Here is a 25,302-nt window from a genome sequence, read left to right as displayed (position 1 = left end):
AAAACATTACATTTCACAACACAGTGTGTTCCCTCAGGCCACTACTCTACTACCACATATCTACAGCACAATATCCATGTGTCCTGTACGTGTGTGTGGAGTGTGTATGTTATCATGTGTGTGTATGCATATGTGTGTCTCTTCACAGCCCCTGCTGTTCCATAAGGTGTAGTTTTGTCTAGATTTTAAATCTGATTTTACTGCTTGCATCAGTTACTTAATGTGGAATAGAGTTCCATGTAGTCATGGCTCTATGTAGTACTGTGGAATAGAGTTCCATGTAGTCATGGCTCTATGTAGTACTGTGGAATAGAGTTCCATGTAGTCATGGCTCTATGTAGTACTGTGGAATAGAGTTCCATGTAGTCATGGCTCTATGTAGTACTGTGGAATAGAGTTCCATGTAGTCATGGCTCTATGTAGTACTGTGGAATAGAGTTCCATGTAGTCATGGCTCTATGTAGTACTGTGGAATAGAGTTCCATGTAGTCATGGCTCTATGTAGTACTGTGGAATAGAGTTCCATGTAGTCATGGCTCTATGTAGTACTGTGGAATAGAGTTCCATGTGTAGTCATGGCTCTATGTAGTACTGTGCGCCTCCCATAGTCTCTTCTGGACCTCCGGTGGCATGTCTTGTGGGGTATGTATGGGTGTCTGAGCTGTGTGCTAGTAGTTTAAACAGACAGCTTGCTGCATTCAACAATACTTTTCACAAATAAAAGTATTGATGAAGTCAAACTCTCCTCCACTTTGAGCCGTGAGAGATTGACATGCATAGTATTAAGGTTGGCTCTCGGTGTACATTTAAGAGCCAGCCAGCCAGCCAGCTGTGCAACACATAGACACAGGCAGCGAAGAGGCCCCGGCGCGTCTCCAGCCAGGAGACGTCTTCATACCAGATTACACTGTCATAACACGTTCATTACATCTTTCTACAGAGACAAACAGGGATCCGTTTATCTAGAAGAAAAACATACTTTATTTACCTAGGAAAGTTATTCACGTAGAAAATACATTCTGTGTGTAGCAAACTGTTCAGAAATATAATACACACATGACAAATGTGTAGCAAACTGTTCAGAAATATAATACACACATGACAAATGTGTAGCAAACTGTTCAGAAATATAATACACACATGACAAATGTGTAGCAAACTGTTCAGAAATATAATACACACATGACAAATGTGTAGCAAACTGTTCAGAAATATAATACACACATGACAAATGTGTAGCAAACTGTTCAGAAATATAATACACACATGACAAATGTGTAGCAAACTGTTCACAAATATAACACACACATGACAAATGTGTAGCAAACTGTTCAGAAATATAATACACACATGACAAATGTGTAGCAAACTGTTCAGAAATATAATACACACATGACAAATGTGTAGCAAACTGTTCACAAATATAACACACACATGACAAATGTGTAGCAAACTGTTCAGAAATATAACACACACATGACAAATGTGTAGCAAACTGTTCAGAAATATAATACACACATGACAAATGTATAGCAAACTGTTCAGTAATATAATACACACATGACAAATGTGTAGCAAACTGTTCAGAAATATAACACACACATGACAAATGTGTAGCAAACTGTTCAGAAATATAATACACACATGACAAATGTATAGCAAACTGTTCAGTAATATAATACACACATGACAAATGTGTAGCAAACTGTTCAGAAATATAACACACACATGACAAATGTGTAGCAAACTGTTCAGTAATATAATACACACATGACAAATGTATAGCAAACTAAGTCTGGTTGTAGTTGTAGAAGATTCTGTCCAGGGTTAACGTTTTTCTTAAAAGTATTCCTTGAATATAAAACGACATGATTTAAACATAAAACTAGTTCCTGTTGTGAAGGAGAAATAATGGTCCCTATATTGAGGTGAGTGATCTTCCATTTAAATGGATAAATAATTACAAAGCTAAAGTTGATATTCTTTGCTCAATAAAACAGCTTTATATCAGTTTCTGGACAGTTTTCACTTACTGCATCAACAACAGGTAGCACCGATACATGTTGTGTATAATATTGAGTAAAGAGGAGTACTATGGGTTTAACATGAAAGCCTATATCTCCCATGGTTACTGTGCTAACATCCTATCTCATGATAGGAGCCAATCCAACAGTTACACCATACATAGCCCAGATCCTACAGCAAGTCATACGTTCCAAACCATTTCTGTACAAAAAGTTCACCTAGTTAGCTACACACTAGCTGAAACACACTCCTCTCACTCACACTTCCCTCCACCCTGTCACTGTAGGCATTCTGGAAAAGTAAAGACCATTCAAGCATAGAAATGGAATCAGCATTGACTTGAATGGGAAGGTCCGTTCTATAGATTATATTTCTATACATTCCAATAGCGTTGTTTCTCTTCTAAACCGATGACTACTGGTATTATCACACTATGGGCATTATCACACTATGGGCATTATCACACTATGGGCATTATCACACTATGGGCATTATCACACTATGGGCATTATCACACTATGGGCATTATCACACTATGGGCATTATCACACTATGGGCATTATCACACTATGGGCATTATCACACTATGGGCATTGATCAGTGATCAGTGGCAATACTTTCTATTGATTTGATCAGAATCCAAAACCATGAAAACAACCCATGATACCTAAACCCCTAGAATAGATACATGAAAACAACCCATGATACCTAAACCCCTAGAATAGATACATGAAAACAACCCATGATACCTAAACACTAGAATAGATACATGAAAACAACCCATGATACCTAAACACTAGAATAGATACATGAAAACAACCCATGATACCTAAACCCCTAGAATAGATACATGAAAACAACCCATGATACCTAAACCCCTAGAATAGATACATGAAACCAACCCATGATACCTAAACACTAGAATAGATACATGAAAACAACCCATGATACCTAAACCCATAGAATAGATACATGAAACCAACCCATGATACCTAAACCCCTAGAATAGATACATGAAAACAACCCAATATCCCTAAACCCCTAGAATAGATACATGAAAAGACGCCATCTGCAAAGACATGCCACCAAGAGATACAAATCTAATCCCCCAAAACAGGAGTTTTCAGACCTCTCCTGGGGGACCCGCAGACGAATGGATTTCATCTACTCAAGAGCTAGAACACCTGATTACATTAGTCAACCAATCGACAAGATGAATCATGATGAATCTCTTACTCCAACAGTCTCTCTGGCACTAAATGTCTTGGAGAGGGAGTCAAATAGAATCCATTCATTCTCACCCTAATCTCCCCTCTCTCATATCAACTAATCATCAAGCCCTTGACTAGGTGAACCAGGTGAGCCAGTTCAAGCCCTTGACTAGGTGAACCAGGTGAGCCAGTTCAAGCCCTTGACTAGGTGAACCGGGTGAGCCAGTTCAAGCCCTTGACTAGGTGAACCGGGTGAGCCAGTTCAAGCCCTTGACTAGGTGAACCGGGTGAGCCAGTTCAAGCCCTTGACTAGGTGAACCAGGTGAGCCAGTTCAAGCCCTTGACTAGGTGAACCAGGTGAGCCAGTTCAAGCCCTTGACTAGGTGAACCAGGTGAGCCAGTTCAAGCCCTTGACTAGGTGAACCAGGTGAGCCAGTTCAAGCCCTTGACTAGGTGAACCAGGTGAGCCAGTTCAAGCCCTTGACTAGGTGAACCGGGTGAGCCAGTTCAAGCCCTTGACTAGGTGAACCAGGTGAGCCAGTTCAAGCCCTTGACTAGGTGAACCAGGTGAGCCAGTTCAAGCCCTTGACTAGGTGAACCAGGTGAGCCAGTTCAGGGCTACAACAATGTTGTGTTAAATGTCTGAGGGTCCCAGAGGAGAGGTTTGGGAACCACTGCTAACAAGCCAATGGCTCTAGTCTGTACATGGCAACATTCCCCAGTGGGGAAGTACAGCTAAAAAGAGGCTCATACTAAAGGAAGCCAAACAACATTTATTTGATGGTCTCTGGTTCTACAGTGCAGTAGTGCTGATCTGGGATCAGGTGCCCCCCTGTCCATGTAGTCACATGTATTATTAGCATAACTACTCTAAGATGCTTTTTGAATAATATGGGTTGCAAGTTTTCCTCAGTTCACTAGTGGTTCTGAAGTGGACTCACGAGGTCCAGAGTGACAGTTTCCTCAGTTCACTAGTGGTTCTGAAGTGGACTCACGAGGTCCAGAGTGACAGTTTCCTCAGTTCACTAGTGGTTCTGAAGTGGACTCACGAGGTCCAGAGTGACAGTTTCCTCAGTTCACTAGTGGTTCTGAAGTGGACTCACGAGGTCCAGAGTGACAGTTTCCTCAGTTCACTAGTGGTTCTGAAGTGGACTCACGAGGTCCAGAGTGACAGTTTCCTCAGTTCACTAGTGGTTCTGAAGTGGACTCACGAGGTCCAGAGTGACAGTTTCCTCAGTTCACTAGTGGTTCTGAAGTGGACTCACGAGGTCCAGAGTGACAGTTTCCTCAGTTCACTAGTGGTTCTGAAGTGGACTCACGAGGTCCAGAGTGACAGTTTCCTCAGTTCACAAGTGGTTCTGAAGTGGACTCACGAGGTCCAGAGTGACAGTTTCCTCAGTTCACTAGTGGTTCTGAAGTGGACTCACGAGGTCCAGAGTGACAGTTTCCTCAGTTCACTAGTGGTTCTGAAGTGGACTCACGAGGTCCAGAGTGACAGTTTCCTCAGTTCACAAGTGGTTCTGAAGTGGACTCACGAGGTCCAGAGTGACAGTTTCCTCAGTTCACTAGTGGTTCTGAAGTGGACTCACGAGGTCCAGAGTGACAGTTTCCTCAGTTCACAAGTGGTTCTGAAGTGGACTCACGAGGTCCAAAGTGAGTTTCCTCAGTTCACTAGTGGTTCTGAAGTGGACTCACGAGGTCCAGAGTGACAGTTTCCTCAACTAAAGGACAAGAGACACCGTAACGAAAGTTGGCCGTGCGCAGTAGGTCACCTGATGGGTGTCGACGAACGATGGCGATTCAACACTCAACAATCGTCTGGAAAGGAACAGAAAATGGCGGCGATAAATGTTCTTTGGTCAGAGGCGATAGGGAGGAGAGCCACATGTTGCTTTTCACTGTTCGTCTGCTCCGTCCGTTTTGTCCTGAAGACGTTCATAGTTTATAGCTATCAGGACTAGGGTGGAAGCACCTGTGCGATGGTCTCCTTGGCACTCTGACTCAGTCTCTCCGGAAACGCAACCTCGTACTCCACCAGCAGGTCACCGCGGCGATCGGGCCGCTTGGGCAGAGGAAGCCCCTCCCCCGTGATGCGGCGTTTCATCCCCGGACGCACCACGTCCCCTGTCGTCACGGTTACTGTCCTGCCGTCCAACGTGGGGACGATGACCGTGCATCCGCACAGCGCCTGAAGAGGAAGGAGAGAGAGAGAGAGAGAGAGAGAGAGAGAGAGAGAGAGAGAGAGCGAGAGAGAGATTACACTTCATCACTCTAGTCTACATACAAACAGTTGTCTGTAGGTTCAAGAATGAGTCATTCTAAGTACTATCAATTTGTTTAGGCAGCACTTGGAGAGGATCGTGTAAAAACAAAGTATATTTAGTTTAGTTAAAGTTCAGATCACTCTGCCTTACCTCTCTGAGGGAGACCTTGGCGGGGTAAACGATGTCAGAGCCGTCTCGCCGGAACACCGGGTGTGGCTTATCCTTGACCACGAACACCACGTCTGCCGGGATGTTAGTCGACGTCTCGTCCCCCTCTTTAGGGAAGGTGACCTTCGTCCCCTCCTTCCATCCCCTCTTTATCTCCACCTCCAGGATCTTGTCCTCCATCCGGAGGGTCCGTCTGTCTGCGTTCAGCCGCTTGTGGGATATCTTCATTCTCTTAGTGCAGCCTGAGAGCACCTTTAAAAAAGACCAGGATGGAAACGAGGCATCGACTTTATGGTGTTATCCTACACAACTTTTTAAAATTGTATGATGTGCTGTGTGTATATGGATACCTTGAATGGTCAAATAACATAAGTCAACCAACCAACCTCCTCTAAGGTCACCCTGAGGTCGTGGAGCACGGGTGGGTCCTGGTGCTTCTCAACCATCTGCCCCCCCATCCCCCCTCCTCCCATCCCTGTGCTGAAGGAACGGGGGAACCCCCCCATGCCACCGCCCCCCATCCCAAAACGGGCGAAGGGATCGTCAGTGTCCATGTTGTCCCCATCTGGGCCCCCACCGTTTCGGGGGAAGAACTGGTCGAAGGGGCTCCGGCCCCCGAAGAACTCGGCGAAGATGGCGTGGGGGTCGCCTTGGAAGGAGTAGCTGAAACTAGGGCCCCCGGGAACACCCCCTCCTCCTGGGGTGCCTCCTCCTTTCAACCCTGGAGAGGAGAGGGAGGAAGGAAGGGAGGGGGGGTGGGAGGGGAGAGAGAGAGAGGGAGAGTTAAACATTTGTGGCTCTGGTCCAGACTTCTTTCAATATAAGTTGTGTAAACATTTCCTATCTGCAGTGGCACCCATGGTTGTGGAAACAATGAGTCTGTGTGGAGGGCTAGATGGGAGGAACGCTCTGTGTGGAGGGCTAGAAGGGAGGAACGCTCTGTGTGTAGGGCTAGAAGGGAGGAACGCTCTGTGTGTAGGGCTAGAAGGGAGGAACGCTCTGTGTGTAGGGCTAGAAGGGAGGAACGCTCTGTGTGTAGGGCTAGAAGGGAGGAACGCTCTGTGTGTAGGGCTAGAAGGGAGGAACGCTCTGTGTGTAGGGCTAGAAGGGAGGAACGCTCTGTGTGTAGAGATAGAAGGGAGGCTGACTCATAATAATGGCCAGAACAGAGCAAATGGAACACAGACTCCTGGAAACAATGTGTCTGATGTATTTGATACTTCCGCTCCAGTCATAACCATGAGCCCATCCTCCCCAATTAAGGTGCCACCAACCTCCTGTGGTCTACAGTGTCTGTTGCTATACACAGAATAATGCAGCTTGGCCGTTGAGTTATCTAGACTAGTCTTTAAAGACAACTGATAAGAACACAGCAGCACCGTTGTAACCTAGTGTAACAGTATAATTTTAGTCCGTCCCCTCGCCCCTAACGGGCTCGAACCAGGGACCCTCTGCACACATCAACAGTCACCACAAAGCACCGTTACCCATCACTCCACAAAAGCCGCGGCCCTTGCAGAGCAAGGAACCACTACTTCAAGGTCTCAAAGCGAGTGACGTCACCAATTGAAACGCAATTAGCGCGCACCACTAGCTAGCCATTTCACATACTAAGGAGTACACAGCCACACTATCTGTCGTTTGAGAAACTTGCTGACAGGCTAGCGCCAAACTGTCAAAGTCTCCGCCCCGCTGTGACGTCAGCGCCCGAACCTTCCAGTAGTGGGCGCGCACCTCTCCCTCTCCGCTCCGCTCTTGGCGTGCAGTGTTATTGTATCTATCAGTTTTTTTTCCCCTCCTCCATTCTTATGATTGTGCTGCAAGGGATTCTTGTTGGAACTCGCGAATCTCTTGCAGCACAATCATAAGAATGGACAACGGGGGAAAACTGATAGATGCTATAGGCCTGCTGTGTCTTGCCCTTTCTCGTTATAAAATATAGCTCACATAGGCTAAGAAATGTAGACGTATAAACTGTTGCTCACACAGTCCAAGAAGGGAAGGCTTATGAGCTATTGCTTGGTTTGTTATAAGCATATAGCGTTTGTTTTTGGAACTTCTGTGGCCCAAAGCGTTAGAACACTAGAAATACAACGATTTCAGCAACACTGAAGAATAGTAGATTATCAGAGGAAAAGAGGCAGGTTCTTGAGACAGATCTTGAAATTCCTTTTCGCCTTAATACGCATCCAAATATCCAGCGACAATAATTCAGCTTTACATCTTTATAATCGCAGCTTTGAAATCGTTTCCGAAAGGCCTACCCAACTAAAGTACTTCGGAAAACAACGTGTATTTATTCATCACTTTTAATAACAACATGTTGTGTCTGGTCAACAGAACACGTACCTTCTTCGCCGAATCGGTCGTAAACGTCTTTTTTCTTTGGGTCGCTCAGGACGTCATAAGCTTCAGCTATTTCTTTAAACTTGTCCTCGGCTTTGGGAGACTTGTTTTTATCCGGGTGGTAACGCAGAGCCTGCTTGCGATAAGCCTTCTTGATCTCGTCCTCCGTCGCCCCTTTCTGTATGCCCAGAACATTATAGTAGTCTTTACCCATTTTGACCATTTAGCTGTCGGTGTGTTAATACCGAATAGCTGCGAGAAATAGTTTAAAGTTCCCTTGCTTGAGCCTGTGCTGACTGCCAATCAAATTCACAAGGTAGACGGGTAGTTCTCTTTAAATGCGCTGGTCCGGTTGCCTAACCTGAACTGCACACTTACTGTTGAAGAACGCTACCGTTCTGTCAGCTCCGCTTGGGACCCATTCTAGTTTATACCCGCGCAGAAAGTTCGAGAATTTTCTAGCAGCATCAGGATGAGTCTGAACGCAGCTCAACTCCTGTCGGACGAAAGTTCCTGGGACCGATCACGCCTAGTGGAGCGTCACTGAGTTTGACAGTTCGACAGGACACGCCTCTGTAGTCGAGCCGAAACTCAACCACGCCTTCTTTGTAGAAATCTCACCCCTGTGTGTGTGGTGTCAGATACAGTGTTGACTCACTGGATGTATCAAACGTACTAAGAATCGTGTTAGTGAACAGAATGTATGACAATGTGTCTGCAAACTGCGCAGAGGAAAACCTATATGGATCCCCGGAACAAAACTGATTCCCTCATAATGTGGTTTGTCTGTCGCGTTTGTTGGGACTATAGGTTTAGTCCTCGCTATGCTTCAGGTTTATTGGTACTATGCGTTAGGTTGAGCCCTGTCCTTTCTCAATTTAAATAATTACGTTATTTCAACTTTTACTAGCCTCTTCTTGGTCAAATGCCCACAAAGAGGTCCAGGCCTGTCCTTGGCAAACAGCCTTGCTGCTTTTGAAAACCATCGCTGACACATTACGCCCAATATAACAGTCGGTAATCTACGAACTAAAATTGCTGATCTGTAAAGTCAGTATGTAGTTTGCCCTGGTGTTGATAACGTAAGATTTACTAACATAATCACCCGCTAATACAATTTACCCCGCATCTCCATTTGTCCAAACGAATCACTCCATTTTTTAATCTACTCCCCCATTGGCTACAGTACGGGAAGTACGGCATATCTACTTAGCTTTCCGATACATTGATTGGACGTGATAGTAAAGAGGTAACCATTGGACTTCCCAATCATTGGACCAATTGGGGACCTGAAAGCCATCAATGCTTCCTCTTGCTCTGATTGGAAGGCACGACCCGTCGCTCACCTTGGATGAGAGCGAGCACAAACTGCCAAGATGAAGCATTACGAGGTAAGATAGTATCCGCTGTAACTCGAAACCTTTCATCGGGATTCTGTACATTATTTCTAGCTGTTTCATTACCGGTGTTGTAAGATTGTCAGTCAGTTTCCCGACGGTCAGATTTAGGATGGTAGGACACGCTGGAGAACAGAGACGAGCTAACTCGGATGTCAAAGCCTCCAGCCCGGGTGGTGTGCTTGTTTGACTCTCTGGTCGAAGTTGTAGTCTACTTGCCTGCAATTCACATATCATGGACATAGCCTATCACTTCTACTTTCACAATAAACAGCAATCCAACCAACCAAACAGATAGGTTACTAGTTTATGTATCTATATACCAGCCGTTGTTTTCTCACAATGCATACACTAGGCTGCGCCACCGCTGGTTGATTGGAACGCTGAAGAGTTCTTATCTCGGCATTGTTGCTTCACTGCAGGGCAGCGAGACTATCATTGCAGGTGAACAGTCAAGTGCGCATCAAATCTAACCTTGTGGGGAGTGTCGTGTCGTACAATAATGTAGCCTCTCGGGTAGAAATGTTGACCGTTACACTACTTTACTGTATGAACATAAGAGGCCACTGCGTCTCATATCAGACTGATTTGACAGTCTGTTGATTTGTTGATCTGCATATAGGAGAGTAAAGTGATGACACAACTAGGCCTAGCTTAAATCTAAACTCCTATTGCACATAGCCTCGTCAACTTAGGTTTTTCAATCACAAATACGAGACAAAGTTATATGGTGAGCAGGAAAGGCTGCATGCAAGGATGTATATGTAATCATATCAAACCCCACTGGCTACTGTGTTAAATTCATAGCAAACAGGCAATAATGGTAGTTACTATGTCCTCTGAAACACATGACCACCTTCACTCTGATGGCTGTATAGGGAGACAGACCTATAGACATTTACCTCTACATGTGTTGTCCTTGTGGCTCTCTCAGACCCAATACACACAGATCTAGGACCAGATTAACCCCCACTAAACCTAACCTTAGCCATTTGGGGGTAATCGCATACAAACTGATCTTATATCAGTGTCTAGAGGGGAGTTAATCCTCCTACAGTCAGATTTTAAAACCGCTTTCTAGACTGCAGGCGAGCTAGCTACAGCAGGTGTTGTCATGGCTACCAGGACTGAAGCTACAGCAGGTGTTGTCATGGCTACCAGGACTGAAGCTACAGCATGTGTGCCGACCAAACCCAAACGACAGGATGTGAAGGAGCCAGTTTGGGGAGTTGTGTAGAGTTAGAAGTGCCCCGACCAATGGGTTCCCACCCCTCCCCCATGTCTCCTCCTCCTCGTACAAGATATTTGAACTCGATCCAATACTGTGAGAGTTTGCCCTCTAGCCTATCTAGAGTTGTAGATGGGTTAACGTTTGCAGCTATTGGACTATTCCATTGGTCTGTGTTAAAGCCATGGAAAGATCAATCAAGCAAATGATGCATTTCAAATAGTACTTCAACCCAGGTCTGTCTGATGCCTCTATGCACAGGGAGGTTTTCATTCCAAGATCGTTTTCTCTTTCTAATGTAGTAACTGAGGGACAGAACAGCTATAGAGGAGCTGGGACCCGCTCGCCTGCTACAATGTAACCTAGTGTTCTGCCGGAAAGGTCCAGAACTCTTGGAGGCCGTAGTAAAGCTAACATACCAGCAGGCTACAGTGATATCTAGATTAGTCTGCAGGAAGCCCAATATAGACATGTTATTGCACTGGTAAGATGTGCATTTGACTATAGAATAAATGTTGGGCCCGTATCAATGCGTCATTGGCCATCAGGGAAGGATTGCTAACAATCAACCAGATTACTGTCTGCATTACTGTCTGCAGCACTGTCTGCATTACTGTCTGCATTACTGTCTGCATTACTGTCTGCATTACTGTCTGCATTACTGTCTGCATCACTGTCTGCATCACTGTCTGCATCACTGTCTGCGTTACTGTCTGCATTCATCTTGAATCCAAATGATCTCCAATGAATACATTCATCACAACAGAAAATCACTGCTGATGTAGTTATAACACATATCCACAAGGTGGAGCCAAAGCACTGTAATAGTAAATATAGACCGAGGCATGACACCTGCTGCCTCGCTGCACTGACAACAACACACAGGTGAAGATGGACACTCAATCCACCATACCACAGATCTAGGATCAGATTACCATATGCACAATGCTAATATTAACCATTTGGGTGGTAGAATATACCTGACTGTAGATCAGTTGCTAGTCCACTACATCATCATCAGGTCTGTCCGTAGAGAACGTTGTGCTAAGCTCACAGTGCATTTCTGTGCTTAAACAACCAGTAAATAACATTAATCATTAACACTGACCTGTGTGTCAGTGCGAAGAACGGTGTGGAGATGCCAGAGTCCAGTAGACTAGAGATACACCGTCTGTCAACCTGTAGAGAGGGAGGGAACCTATCAGTGCACTATAATGAGCTGGAGTGTTCTACGAATCCCTCTGTCTTCCCCACTCAGTCATGGCAGCACAGCACTCCTCCAACCTGCACTACTACCCGAGTCTTGAATTTAGCTAGTTCCAATGCTGTCCTACTCTAGAGCTCCACGTTTTACCCCTTCCTGACCCTAACACCTCCCTACCCTTAACACTACCCCAGCACTACCATAACACTACCCCAGCCCTACCATAACACTACCCCAGCCCTACCATAACACTACCCCAGCCCTACCATAACACTACCCCAGCCCTACCATAACACTACCCCAGCCCTACCATAACACTACCATAACACTACCATAACACTACCCCAGCCCTACCTACCATAACACTACCATAACACTACCCCAGCCCTACCATAACACTACCATAACACTACCCCAGCTATGACAGTTGTCTATCCTGTACTGCTTTAGACCTCCAGCACAAGAAAAGGCTGTTATCCCAGGGGGGTCTTTATATAGACGGGGGTAGATGGAATGGGGGGGTTTAAATAGCTAGAGAAATCCTAGCCATGCCTGGCTTGGTGTGTGTGTGTGTGTGTGTGTGTGTGGACTACAAAGCATCATTTTATTGTCAGATCTACAGTAATGGAATTGCGTAGACTCAGATGTTTCACTTTAAAATGTATATCAAACAAAAAGCATTGATTTCACAGTTTATAAAACCATACAACTCTACAGTGCCTTGCAAAAGTATTCACCCCCTTGACGTTTTTCCTATTTTGTTGCCTTACAACCTGTAATTTAAATATATTTTTATTTGGATTTCATGTAATGGACATAGTCCAAATTGGTGAAGTGAAATGAAAAAATTACTTGTTTAAAAAAATTCAAAAAAAATTAAGTGGTGCGTGTACAGTGCCTTGCGAAAGTATTCGGCCCCCTTGAACTTTGCGACCTTTTGCCACATTTTAGGCTTCAAACATAAAGATATAAAACTGTATTTTTTTTTGTGAAGAATCAACAACAAGTGGGACACAATCATGAAGTGGAACGACATTTATTGGATATTTCAAACTTTTTTAACAAATCAAAAACTGAAAAATTGGGTGTGCAAAATTATTCAGCCCCTTTACTTTCAGTGCAGCAAAGTCTCTCCAGAAGTTCAGTGAGGATCTCTGAATGATCCAATGTTGACCTAAATGACTAATGACGATAAATACAATCCACCTGTGTGTAATCAAGTCTCCGTATAAATGCACCTGCACTGTGATAGTCTCAGAGGTCCGTTAAAAGCGCAGAGAGCATCATGAAGAACAAGGAACACACCAGGCAGGTCCGAGATACTGTTGTGAAGAAGTTTAAAGCCGGATTTGGATACAAAAAGATTTCCCAAGCTTTAAACATCCCAAGGAGCACTGTGCAAGCGATAATATTGAAATGGAAGGAGTATCAGACCACTGCAAATCTACCAAGACCTGGCCGTCCCTCTAAACTTTCAGCTCATACAAGGCGAAAACTGATCAGAGATGCAGCCAAGAGGCCCATGATCACTCTGGATGAACTGCAGAGATCTACAGCTGAGGTGGGAGACTCTGTCCATAGGACAACAATCAGTCGTATATTGCACAAATCTGGCCTTTATGGAAGAGTGGCAAGAAGAAAGCCATTTCTTAAAGATATCCATAAAAAGTGTCGTTTAAAGTTTGCCACAAGCCACCTGGGAGACACACCAAACATGTGGAAGAAGGTTCTCTGGTCAGATGAAACCAAAATTTAACTATTTGGCAACAATGCAAGACGTTATGTTTAGTGTAAAAGCAACACAGCTCATCACCCTGAACACACCATCCCCACTGTCAAACATGGTGGTGGCAGCATCATGGTTTGGGCCTGCTTTTCTTCAGCAGGGACAGGGAAGATGGTTAAAATTGATGGGAAGATGGATGGAGCCAAATACAGGACCATTCTGGAAGAAAACCTGATGGAGTCTGCAAAAGACCTGAGACTGGGACGGAGATTTGTCTTCCAACAAGACAATGATCCAAAACATAAAGCAAAATCTACAATGGAATGGTTCAAAAATAAACATATCCAGGTGTTAGAATGGCCAAGTCAAAGTCCAGACCTGAATCCAATCGAGAATCTGTGGAAAGAACTGAAAACTGCTGTTCACAAATGCTCTCCATCCAACCTCACTGAGCTTGAGCTGTTTTGCAAGGAGGAATGGGAAAAAATGTCAGTCTCTCGATGTGCAAAACTGATAGAGACATACCCCAAGCGACTTACAGCTGTAATCGCAGCAAAAGGTGGCGCTACAAAGTATTAACTTAAGGGGGCCGAATACTTTCGCAAGGCACTGTATGTATTCACCCCCTTTACTATGAAGCCCCTCAATAAGATCTGGTGCCACTGATCACCTTCAGAAGTCACATAATTAGTTTAATCAAGTCTACCTGTGTGCAGTCTAAGTGTCACATGATCTCAGTGTGTGTATGTGTGTATATATATATCTGTTCTGAAAGGCCCCAGAGTCTGCAACACCACTAAGTAAGGAACGGCACCATGAAGACCAAGGTTCTCTCCAAACAGGTCAGGGACAAAGTGGTTTAGAAGTACAGATCAGGGTTGGGGTATAAAAAAAAATATCAAAAACTTTGAACATCCACACAGAGCACCATTTTAAATTAGTTATTAACAAATTGAAAGAATATGGCACCACAACAAACCTGCCAAGAGAGGGCATGGACCAGGCAAGGAGGGCATTAACCAGAGAGGCAACAAAGAGACAAAAGATAACCCTGAAGGAGCTGCAAAACTCCACAGAGGAGATTGTAGTATCTGTCCGTAGGACCACTTTAAGCTGTACACTCCACAGAGAGGGGCTTCAAGGAAGAGTGGCCAGAAGAAAATAAGCAACATGTTTGACCCTCCCCAAAAAGCATATGGGAGACTCCCCAAACATATGGAAGAAGGTACTCTGGTCAGATGAAACTAAATGGAGCTTTTTGGCCATCAAGGAGAACGCTATGTCTGGCGCAAACCCAGCACCTCTCGTCACCCCGAGAACACATACTTTCACAAGGCACTGTGTGCACAAGGACTACTTTGACTAATTTACACAGTAAATAAAATAAGTATTTGCTGGAAAAACTGTACATATGCAAAGTTTGGTAACAGAATTGGAGTAAAATCTCCCTCAGTTTTATTCTGTTACCAAACACTGTATCTGCACAGTTCTTCCTGTAAAGGGGTTCTGTAACATCTGCACAGTTCTTCCTGTAAAGGGGTTCTGTAACATCTGCACAGTTCTTCCTGTAAAGGGGTTCTGTAACATCTGCACAGTTCTTCCTGTAAAGGGGTTCTGTAACATCTGCACAGTTCTTCCTGTAAAGGGGTTCTGTAACATCTACACAGTTCTTCCTGTAAAGGGGTTCTGTAACATCTACACAGTTCTTCCTGTAAAGGGGTTCTGTAACATCTACACAGTTCTTCCTGTAAAGGGGTTCTGTAACATCTGCACAGTTCTTCCTGTAAAGGGGTTCTGTAACATCTGCACAGTTCTTCCTGTAAAGGGGTTCTGTAACATCTGCACAGTTCTTCCTGTAAAGGGGTTCTGTAACATCTGCACAGTTCTTCCTGTAAAGGGGTTCTGTAACATCTGCACAGTTCTTCCTGTAAAGGGGTTCTGTAACATCTACACAGTTCTTCCTGTAAAGGGGTTCTGTAACATCTACACAGTTCTTCCTGTAAAGGGGTTCTGTAACATCTGCACAGTTCTTCCTGTAAAGGGGTTCTGTAACATCTGCACAGTTCTTCCTGTAAAGGGGTTCTGTAACATCTGCACAGTTCTTCCTGTAAAGGGGTTCTGTAACATCTACACAGTTCTTCCTGTAAAGGGGTTCTGTAACATCTGCACAGTTCTTCCTGTAAAGGGGTTCTGTAACATCTGCACAGTTCTTCCTGTAAAGGGGTTCTGTAACATCTGCACAGTTCTTCCTGTAAAGGGGTTCTGTAACATCTACACAGTTCTTCCTGTAAAGGGGTTCTGTAACATCTACACAGTTCTTCCTGTAAAGGGGTTCTGTAACATCTGCACAGTTCTTCCTGTAAAGGGGTTCTGTAACATCTGCACAGTTCTTCCTGTAAAGGGGTTCTGTAACATCTACACAGTTCTTCCTGTAAAGGGGTTCTGTAACATTTGCACAGTTCTTCCTGTAAAGGGGTTCTGTAACATCTGCACAGTTCTTCCTGTAAAGGGGTTCTGTAACATCTACACAGTTCTTCCTGTAAAGGGGTTCTGTAACATCTGCACAGTTCTTCCTGTAAAGGGGTTCTGTAACATCTACACAGTTCTTCCTGTAAAGGGGTTCTGTAACATCTGCACAGTTCTTCCTGTAAAGGGGTTCTGTAACATCTACACAGTTCTTCCTGTAAAGGGGTTCTGTAACATCTGCACAGTTCTTCCAGTAAAGGGGTTCTGTAACATCTACACAGTTCTTCCTGTAAAGGGGTTCTGTAACATCTACACAGTTCTTCCTGTAAAGGGGTTCTGTAACATCTGCACAGTTCTTCCTGTAAAGGGGTTCTGTAACATCTGCACAGTTCTTCCTGCAAAGGGGTTCTGTAACATCTGCACAGTTCTTCCTGTAAAGGGGTTCTGTAACATCTGCACAGTTCTTCCTGTAAAGGGGTTCTGTAACATCTGCACAGTTATTCCTGTAAAGGGGTTCTGTAACATCTACACAGTTCTTCCTGTAAAGGGGTTCTGTAACATCTGCACAGTTCTTCCTGTAAAGGGGTTCTGTAACATCTGCACAGTTCTTCCTGTAAAGGGGTTCTGTAACATCTGCACAGTTCTTCCTGTAAAGGGGTTCTGTAACATCTACACAGTTCTTCCTGTAAAGGGGTTCTGTAACATCTGCACAGTTCTTCCTGTAAAGGGGTTCTGTAACATCTACACAGTTCTTCCTGTAAAGGGGTTCTGTAACATCTACACAGTTCTTCCTGTAAAGGGGTTCTGTAACATCTACACAGTTCTTCCTGTAAAGGGGTTCTGTAACATCTACACAGTTCTTCCTGTAAAGGGGTTCTGTAACATCTACACAGTTCTTCCTGTAAAGGGGTTCTGTAACATCTACACAGTTCTTCCTGTAAAGGGGTTCTGTAACATCTACACAGTTCTTCCTGTAAAGGGGTTCTGTAACATCTGCACAGTTCTTCCTGTAAAGGGGTTCTGTAACATCTACACAGTTCTTCCTGTAAAGGGGTTCTGTAACATCTACACAGTTCTTCCTGTAAAGGGGTTCTGTAACATCTACACAGTTCTTCCTGTAAAGGGGTTCTGTAACATCTGCACAGTTCTTCCTGTAAAGGGGTTCTGTAACATCTGCACAGTTCTTCCTGTAAAGGGGTTCTGTACCATCTACACAGTTCTTCCTGTAAAGGGGTTCTGTAACATCTACACAGTTCTTCCTGTAAAGGGGTTCTGTAACATCTACACAGTTCTTCCTGTAAAGGGGTTCTGTAACATCTGCACAGTTCTTCCTGTAAAGGGGTTCTGTAACATCTACACAGTTCTTCCTGTAAAGGGGTTCTGTAACATCTGCACAGTTCTTCCTGTAAAGGGGTTCTGTAACATCTGCACAGTTCTTCCTGTAAAGGGGTTCTGTAACATCTACACAGTTCTTCCTGTAAAGGGGTTCTGTAACATCTGCACAGTTCTTCCTGTAAAGGGGTTCTGTAACATCTGCACAGTTCTTCCTGTAAAGGGGTTCTGTAACATCTACACAGTTCTTCCTGTAAAGGGGTTCTGTAACATCTACACAGTTCTTCCTGTAAAGGGGTTCTGTAACATCTACACAGTTCTTCCTGTAAAGGGGTTCTGTAACATCTACACAGTTCTTCCTGTAAAGGGGTTCTGTAACATCTACACAGTTCTTCCTGTAAAGGGGTTCTGTAACATCTACACAGTTCTTCCTGTAAAGGGGTTCTGTAACATCTACACAGTTCTTCCTGTAAAGGGGTTCTGTAACATCTACACAGTTCTTCCTGTAAAGGGGTTCTGTAACATCTACACAGTTCTTCCTGTAAAGGGGTTCTGTAACATCTACACAGTTCTTCCTGTAAAGGGGTTCTGTAACATCTACACAGTTCTTCCTGTAAAGGGGTTCTGTAACATCTACACAGTTCTTCCTGTAAAGGGGTTCTGTAACATCTACACAGTTCTTCCTGTAAAGGGGTTCTGTAACATCTACACAGTTCTTCCTGTAAAGGGGTTCTGTAACATCTACACAGTTCTTCATGTAAAGGGGTTCTGTAACATCTGCACAGTTCTTCCTGTAAAGGGGTTCTGTAACATCTGCACAGTTCTTCCTGTAAAGGGGTTCTGTAACAGCTGCACAGTTCTTCCTGTAAAGGGGTTCTGTAACATCTACACAGTTCTTCCTGTAAAGGGGTTCTGTAACATCTGCACAGTTCTTCCTGTAAAGGGGTTCTGTAACATCTAAAAGTGGTCCTTTGTGCATCGTGTTCTACAGTTTGTTATCTTTGAGATCGATGGTTTTGTTTGGATGTGAGGGTTCAGGGTATAGGGTGATGTTTCCAGACATTATGAGAAATCCCCTAACTAAACCGGGAGGAGAGGGGAGGGGGGTAGGGAAGGTGGAGGGTGTGGCCGGAGGTTTGTTATCTTTGAGATCGATGGTTTTGTTTGGATGTGAGGGTTCAGGGTATAGGGTGATGTTTCTGAACATTATGAGAAATCCCCTAACTAAACCGGGAGGAGAGGGGAGGGGGGTAGGGAAGGTGTGGCCGGAGGAGAAATCCCCTAACTAAGCCGGGGGGGGGGGGGGGGGGGGGGGGGTAGTAGAGGTGTTGAGGGCAGAGAGAGGGTTGCTTACACAGAACTTTTTATTTAGCTGTGGGGGGGGGGGACTGATGACACACACTTCCTTCTAGACTGGGGAGGGGGGTGCTCGGGTATCTTAGTTGGGGGGGGGGTTCAAAATCAACTCAACACAAGAATGCATCAACTTTTCTTACTGTTCTATAAACCTTGCTCCCTGCTGTACATGACTTCACAGGGGAGCAGGGCTGTGTGGGGGTGGGGTTAAATAAAGCAGCCAGTGTGCCAGGGAAGAAGGAATGAGAGGGGGGGTGACAGAATGATAGAAAGGAAGGAGGGAGGGATGGGAGGGAAAACGACAGAGCGAACGAGGGGGAGAGATTTATTTCCACAGCTGAAACCAGGCGCCCCCGTTCTCCTCTCTTTGCTCAAACTGAGGGACTTGAGAAAACTGTATTTTTTCAGACAAAGGGATTAAATAGAGAGGCTAGTGGTGGAGGAGTGTGGATATGGATACCGTAGTACTAGAGGGGGCTACCCACAAAAAGGCTGGTCCGGGGAGTGTCCCAGGGGTGCCAGCACCCCCCGTTAAACGGCCCAAAGCTAAGAAGGCTAAGAAAGCTGTGGTTTTCTTTGAGGTGGAGATTCTGGATGCCAAGACCAAGGACAAACTCTGCTTCCTGGACAAGGTAAGACCTCTTCACAAATACTGTGTGTGTGTGTGTGTGTGTGTGTGGGGGGGGCACACGTCTATATCTGTGTGTGTCTCTGTGTTAAATGGTACAACAGGTGCAGGCTAGATAGGACTATTAGTCTAATGTAGGACGTTCCACTGTACTCAGGTCAGAAGTGCTGTCTGTCTGAGCCCAGTCAGTCTGTATAGTGTTGTCTGTCTGTCTGTCTGAGCCCAGTCAGTCTGTATAGTGCTGTTTGTCTGTCTGTCTGTCTGAGCCCAGTCAGTCTGTATAGTGCTGTCTGTCTGTCTGTCTGAGCCCAGTCAGTCTGTATAGTGCTGTCTGTCTGTCTGTCTTAGCCCAGTCAGTCTGTATAGTGCTGTCTGTCTGTCTGTCTGAGCCCAGTCAGTCTGTATAGTGCTGTCTGTCTGTCTGTCTGAGCCCAGTCAGTCTGTATAGTGCTGTCTGTCTGTCTGTCTGAGCCCAGTCAGTCTGTATAGTGCTGTCTGTCTGTCTGTCTGAGCCCAGTCAGTCTGTATAGTGCTGTTTGTCTGTCTGTCTGAGCCCAGTCAGTCTGTATAGTGCTGTTTGTCTGTCTGTCTGAGCCCAGTCAGTCTGTATAGTGCTGTTTGTCTGTCTGTCTGAGCCCAGTCAGTCTGTATAGTGCTGTGTAGCTCCAGATACAACCTGAAGTAGTTAAGCCTTGTCTGAGCAAGAACGGCCCCGAGTGATCAGTACTACCTAGGACTGTAGTAAACTATCGTTATTATGGCTTAGAGGTTAAAACTCCTGTCTATTATCATGGTGTTATAGTCTGATGGTTAGATGACAGGTGTAACACCTAGCTAGGTTTATCATGGTGTTATAGTCTGATGGTTAGATGACAGGTGTAACACCTAGCTAGGTTTATCATGGTGTTATAGTCTGATGGTTAGATGACAGGTGTAACACCTAGCTAGGTTTATCATGGTGTTATAGACTGTGACAGGTGTAACACCTAGCTAGGTTTATCATGGTGTTATAGTCTGATGGTTAGATGACAGGTGTAACACCTAGCTAGGTTTATCATGGTGTTATAGTCTGATGGTTAGATGACAGGTGTAACACCTAGCTAGGTTTATCATGGTGTTATAGTCTGATGGTTAGATGACAGGTGTAACACCTAGCTAGGTTTATCATGGTGTTATAGTCTGATGGTTAGATGACAGGTGTAACACCTAGCTAGGTTTATCATGGTGTTATAGTCTGATGGTTAGATGACAGGTGTAACACCTAGCTAGGTTTATCATGGTGTTATAGTCTGATGGTTAGATGACAGGTGTAACACCTAGCTAGGTTTATCATGGTGTTATAGTCTGATGGGTAAATGACAGGTGTAACACCTAGCTAGGTTTATCATGGTGTTATAGACTGTGACAGGTGTAACACCTAGCTAGGTTTATCATGGTGTTATAGTCTGTGACAGGTGTAACACCTAGCTAGGTTTATCATGGTGTTATAGTCTGATGGTTAGATGACAGGTGTAACACCTAGCTAGGTTTATCATGGTGTTATAGACTGTGACAGGTGTAACACCTAGCTAGGTTTATCATGGTGTTATAGTCTGATGGTTAGATGACAGGTGTAACACCTAGCTAGGTTTATCATGGTGTTATAGTCTGATGGTTAGATGACAGGTGTAACACCTAGCTAGGTTTATCATGGTGTTATAGTCTGATGGTTAGATGACAGGTGTAACACCTAGCTAGGTTTATCATGGTGTTATAGTCTGATGGTTAGATGACAGGTGTAACACCTAGCTAGGTTTATCATGGTGTTATAGACTGTGACAGGTGTAACACCTAGCTAGGTTTATCATGGTGTTATAGTCTGATGGTTAGATGACAGGTGTAACACCTAGCTAGGTTTATCATGGTGTTATAGACTGTGACAGGTGTAACACCTAGCTAGGTTTATCATGGTGTTATAGTCTGATGGGTAGATGACAGGTGTAACACCTAGCTAGGTTTATCATGGTGTTATAGTCTGATGGTTAGATGACAGGTGTAACACCTAGCTAGGTTTATCATGGTGTTATAGTCTGATGGTTAGATGACAGGTGTAACACCTAGCTAGGTTTATCATGGTGTTATAGTCTGATGGTTAGATGACAGGTGTAACACCTAGCTAGGTTTATCATGGTGTTATAGTCTGATGGGTAGATGACAGGTGTAACACCTAGCTAGGTTTATCATGGTGTTATAGTCTGATGGTTAGATGACAGGTGTAACACCTAGCTAGGTTTATCATGGTGTTATAGTCTGATGGTTAGATGACAGGTGTAACACCTAGCTAGGTTTATCATGGTGTTATAGTCTGATGGTTAGATGACAGGTGTAACACCTAGCTAGGTTTATCATGGTGTTATAGTCTGATGGTTAGATGACAGGTGTAACACCTAGCTAGGTTTATCATGGTGTTATAGTCTGATGGTTAGATGACAGGTGTAACACCTAGCTAGGTTTATCATGGTGTTATAGTCTGATGGTTAGATGACAGGTGTAACACCTAGCTAGGTTTATCATGGTGTTATAGACTGTGACAGGTGTAACACCTAGCTAGGTTTATCATGGTGTTATAGTCTGATGGTTAGATGACAGGTGTAACACCTAGCTAGGTTTATCATGGTGTTATAGTCTGATGGTTAGATGACAGGTGTAACACCTAGCTAGGTTTATCATGGTGTTATAGTCTGATGGTTAGATGACAGGTGTAACACCTAGCTAGGTTTATCATGGTGTTATAGTCTGATGGTTAGATGACAGGTGTAACACCTAGCTAGGTTTATCATGGTGTTATAGTCTGATGGTTAGATGACAGGTGTAACACCTAGCTAGGTTTATCATGGTGTTATAGACTGTGACAGGTGTAACACCTAGCTAGGTTTATCATGGTGTTATAGACTGTGACAGGTGTAACACCTAGCTAGGTTTATCATGGTGTTATAGACTGTGACAGGTGTAACACCTAGCTAGGTTTATCATGGTGTTATAGTCTGATGGTTAGATGACAGGTGTAACACCTAGCTAGGTTTATCATGGTGTTATAGTCTGATGGTTAGATGACAGGTGTAACACCTAGCTAGGTTTATCATGGTGTTATAGTCTGATGGTTAGATGACAGGTGTAACACCTAGCTAGGTTTATCATGGTGTTATAGTCTGATGGTTAGATGACAGGTGTAACACCTAGCTAGGTTTATCATGGTGTTATAGTCTGATGGTTAGATGACAGGTGTAACACCTAGCTAGGTTTATCATGGTGTTATAGTCTGATGGTTAGATGACAGGTGTAACACCTAGCTAGGTTTATCATGGTGTTATAGTCTGATGGTTAGATGACAGGTGTAACACCTAGCTAGGTTTATCATGGTGTTATAGTCTGATGGTTAGATGACAGGTGTAACACCTAGCTAGGTTTATCATGGTGTTATAGACTGTGACAGGTGTAACACCTAGCTAGGTTTATCATGGTGTTATAGTCTGATGGTTAGATGACAGGTGTAACACCTAGCTAGGTTTATCATGGTGTTATAGTCTGATGGTTAGATGACAGGTGTAACACCTAGCTAGGTTTATCATGGTGTTATAGTCTGATGGTTAGATGACAGGTGTAACACCTAGCTAGGTTTATCATGGTGTTATAGTCTGATGGTTAGATGACAGGTGTAACACCTAGCTAGGTTTATCATGGTGTTATAGTCTGTGACAGGTGTAACACCTAGCTAGGTTTATCATGGTGTTATAGTCTGATGGTTAGATGACAGGTGTAACACCTAGCTAGGTTTATCATGGTGTTATAGACTGTGACAGGTGTAACACCTAGCTAGGTTTATCATGGTGTTATAGTCTGATGGTTAGATGACAGGTGTAACACCTAGCTAGGTTTATCATGGTGTTATAGTCTGATGGTTAGATGACAGGTGTAACACCTAGCTAGGTTTATCATGGTGTTATAGTCTGATGGTTAGATGACAGGTGTAACACCTAGCTAGGTTTATCATGGTGTTATAGTCTGATGGTTAGATGACAGGTGTAACACCTAGCTAGGTTTATCATGGTGTTATAGTCTGATGGTTAGATGACAGGTGTAACACCTAGCTAGGTTTATCATGGTGTTATAGTCTGATGGTTAGATGACAGGTGTAACACCTAGCTAGGTTTATCATGGTGTTATAGTCTGATGGTTAGATGACAGGTGTAACACCTAGCTAGGTTTATCATGGTGTTATAGACTGATGGTTAGATGACAGGTGTAACACCTAGCTAGGTTTATCATGGTGTTATAGTCTGATGGTTAGATGACAGGTGTAACACCTAGCTAGGTTTATCATGGTGTTATAGTCTGATGGTTAGATGACAGGTGTAACACCTAGCTAGGTTTATCATGGTGTTATAGACTGTGACAGGTGTAACACCTAGCTAGGTTTATCATGGTGTTATAGACTGATGGTTAGATGACAGGTGTAACACCTAGCTAGGTTTATCATGGTGTTATAGACTGTGACAGGTGTAACACCTAGCTAGGTTTATCATGGTGTTATAGACTGATGGTTAGATGACAGGTGTAACACCTAGCTAGGTTTATCATGGTGTTATAGTCTGATGGTTAGATGACAGGTGTAACACCTAGCTAGGTTTATCATGGTGTTATAGTCTGATGGTTAGATGACAGGTGTAACACCTAGCTAGGTTTATCATGGTGTTATAGACTGTGACAGGTGTAACACCTAGCTAGGTTTATCATGGTGTTATAGACTGTGACAGGTGTAACACCTAGCTAGGTTTATCATGGTGTTATAGACTGTGACAGGTGTAACACCTAGCTAGGTTTATCATGGTGTTATAGTCTGATGGTTAGATGACAGGTGTAACACCTAGCTAGGTTTATCATGGTGTTATAGTCTGATGGTTAGATGACAGGTGTAACACCTAGCTAGGTTTATCATGGTGTTATAGTCTGATGGTTAGATGACAGGTGTAACACCTAGCTAGGTTTATCATGGTGTTATAGTCTGATGGTTAGATGACAGGTGTAACACCTAGCTAGGTTTATCATGGTGTTATAGTCTGATGGTTAGATGACAGGTGTAACACCTAGCTAGGTTTATCATGGTGTTATAGACTGTGACAGGTGTAACACCTAGCTAGGTTTATCATGGTGTTATAGTCTGATGGTTAGATGACAGGTGTAACACCTAGCTAGGTTTATCATGGTGTTATAGTCTGATGGTTAGATGACAGGTGTAACACCTAGCTAGGTTTATCATGGTGTTATAGACTGTGACAGGTGTAACACCTAGCTAGGTTTATCATGGTGTTATAGACTGTGACAGGTGTAACACCTAGCTAGGTTTATCATGGTGTTATAGTCTGATGGTTAGATGACAGGTGTAACACCTAGCTAGGTTTATCATGGTGTTATAGTCTGATGGTTAGATGACAGGTGTAACACCTAGCTAGGTTTATCATGGTGTTATAGACTGTGACAGGTGTAACACCTAGCTAGGTTTATCATGGTGTTATAGACTGTGACAGGTGTAACACCTAGCTAGGTTTATCATGGTGTTATAGTCTGATGGTTAGATGACAGGTGTAACACCTAGCTAGGTTTATCATGGTGTTATAGTCTGATGGTTAGATGACAGGTGTAACACCTAGCTAGGTTTATCATGGTGTTATAGTCTGATGGTTAGATGACAGGTGTAACACCTAGCTAGGTTTATCATGGTGTTATAGACTGATGGTTAGATGACAGGTGTAACACCTAGCTAGGTTTATCATGGTGTTATAGTCTGATGGTTAGATGACAGGTGTAACACCTAGCTAGGTTTATCATGGTGTTATAGTCTGATGGTTAGATGACAGGTGTAACACCTAGCTAGGTTTATCATGGTGTTATAGACTGTGACAGGTGTAACACCT

The 25,302-nt window shown here is 43.9% G+C and overlaps 2 protein-coding genes across 4 annotated transcripts in view; one reads left to right on the top strand and one right to left on the bottom strand.

Moving 5' to 3' along the window:
- Window positions 1-3,989: 3,989 nt before the first annotated feature.
- dnajb1b (DnaJ heat shock protein family (Hsp40) member B1b) lies at window positions 3,990-8,546 on the bottom strand. The gene is made up of 4 exons (XM_036948969.1): window positions 8,018-8,546; window positions 6,055-6,389; window positions 5,651-5,920; window positions 3,990-5,424 (listed from the first exon to the last, which is right to left on the bottom strand). Exons 1-4 carry the CDS (start codon window positions 8,235-8,237, stop codon window positions 5,194-5,196), a joined length of 1,056 nt encoding a protein of 351 aa, XP_036804864.1. The 5' UTR covers window positions 8,238-8,546; the 3' UTR covers window positions 3,990-5,193.
- Window positions 8,547-9,271: 725 nt separating this feature from the next.
- tecrb (trans-2,3-enoyl-CoA reductase b) overlaps window positions 9,272-25,302 on the top strand; it is a 37,354-nt gene continuing 21,323 nt past the window's right edge. For 2 of the 3 annotated variants that reach the window (XM_036948972.1, XM_036948971.1), the window contains exon 1: window positions 18,965-19,355. In XM_036948972.1, coding sequence (XP_036804867.1) covers window positions 19,176-19,355 — 180 coding nt within the window. In that variant the 5' untranslated portion in view covers window positions 18,965-19,175. Of the gene's footprint in view, window positions 9,406-18,964; window positions 19,356-25,302 lie in introns of those variants that run through there. The other variant, XM_036948973.1, reaches the window with a different exon arrangement.

Source organism: Oncorhynchus mykiss, chromosome 17 (genome assembly GCF_013265735.2).
Source record: "Oncorhynchus mykiss isolate Arlee chromosome 17, USDA_OmykA_1.1, whole genome shotgun sequence".
Taxonomy (NCBI): domain Eukaryota; kingdom Metazoa; phylum Chordata; class Actinopteri; order Salmoniformes; family Salmonidae; genus Oncorhynchus; species Oncorhynchus mykiss.
This window is presented reverse-complemented; position numbering and strand designations above follow the sequence as displayed.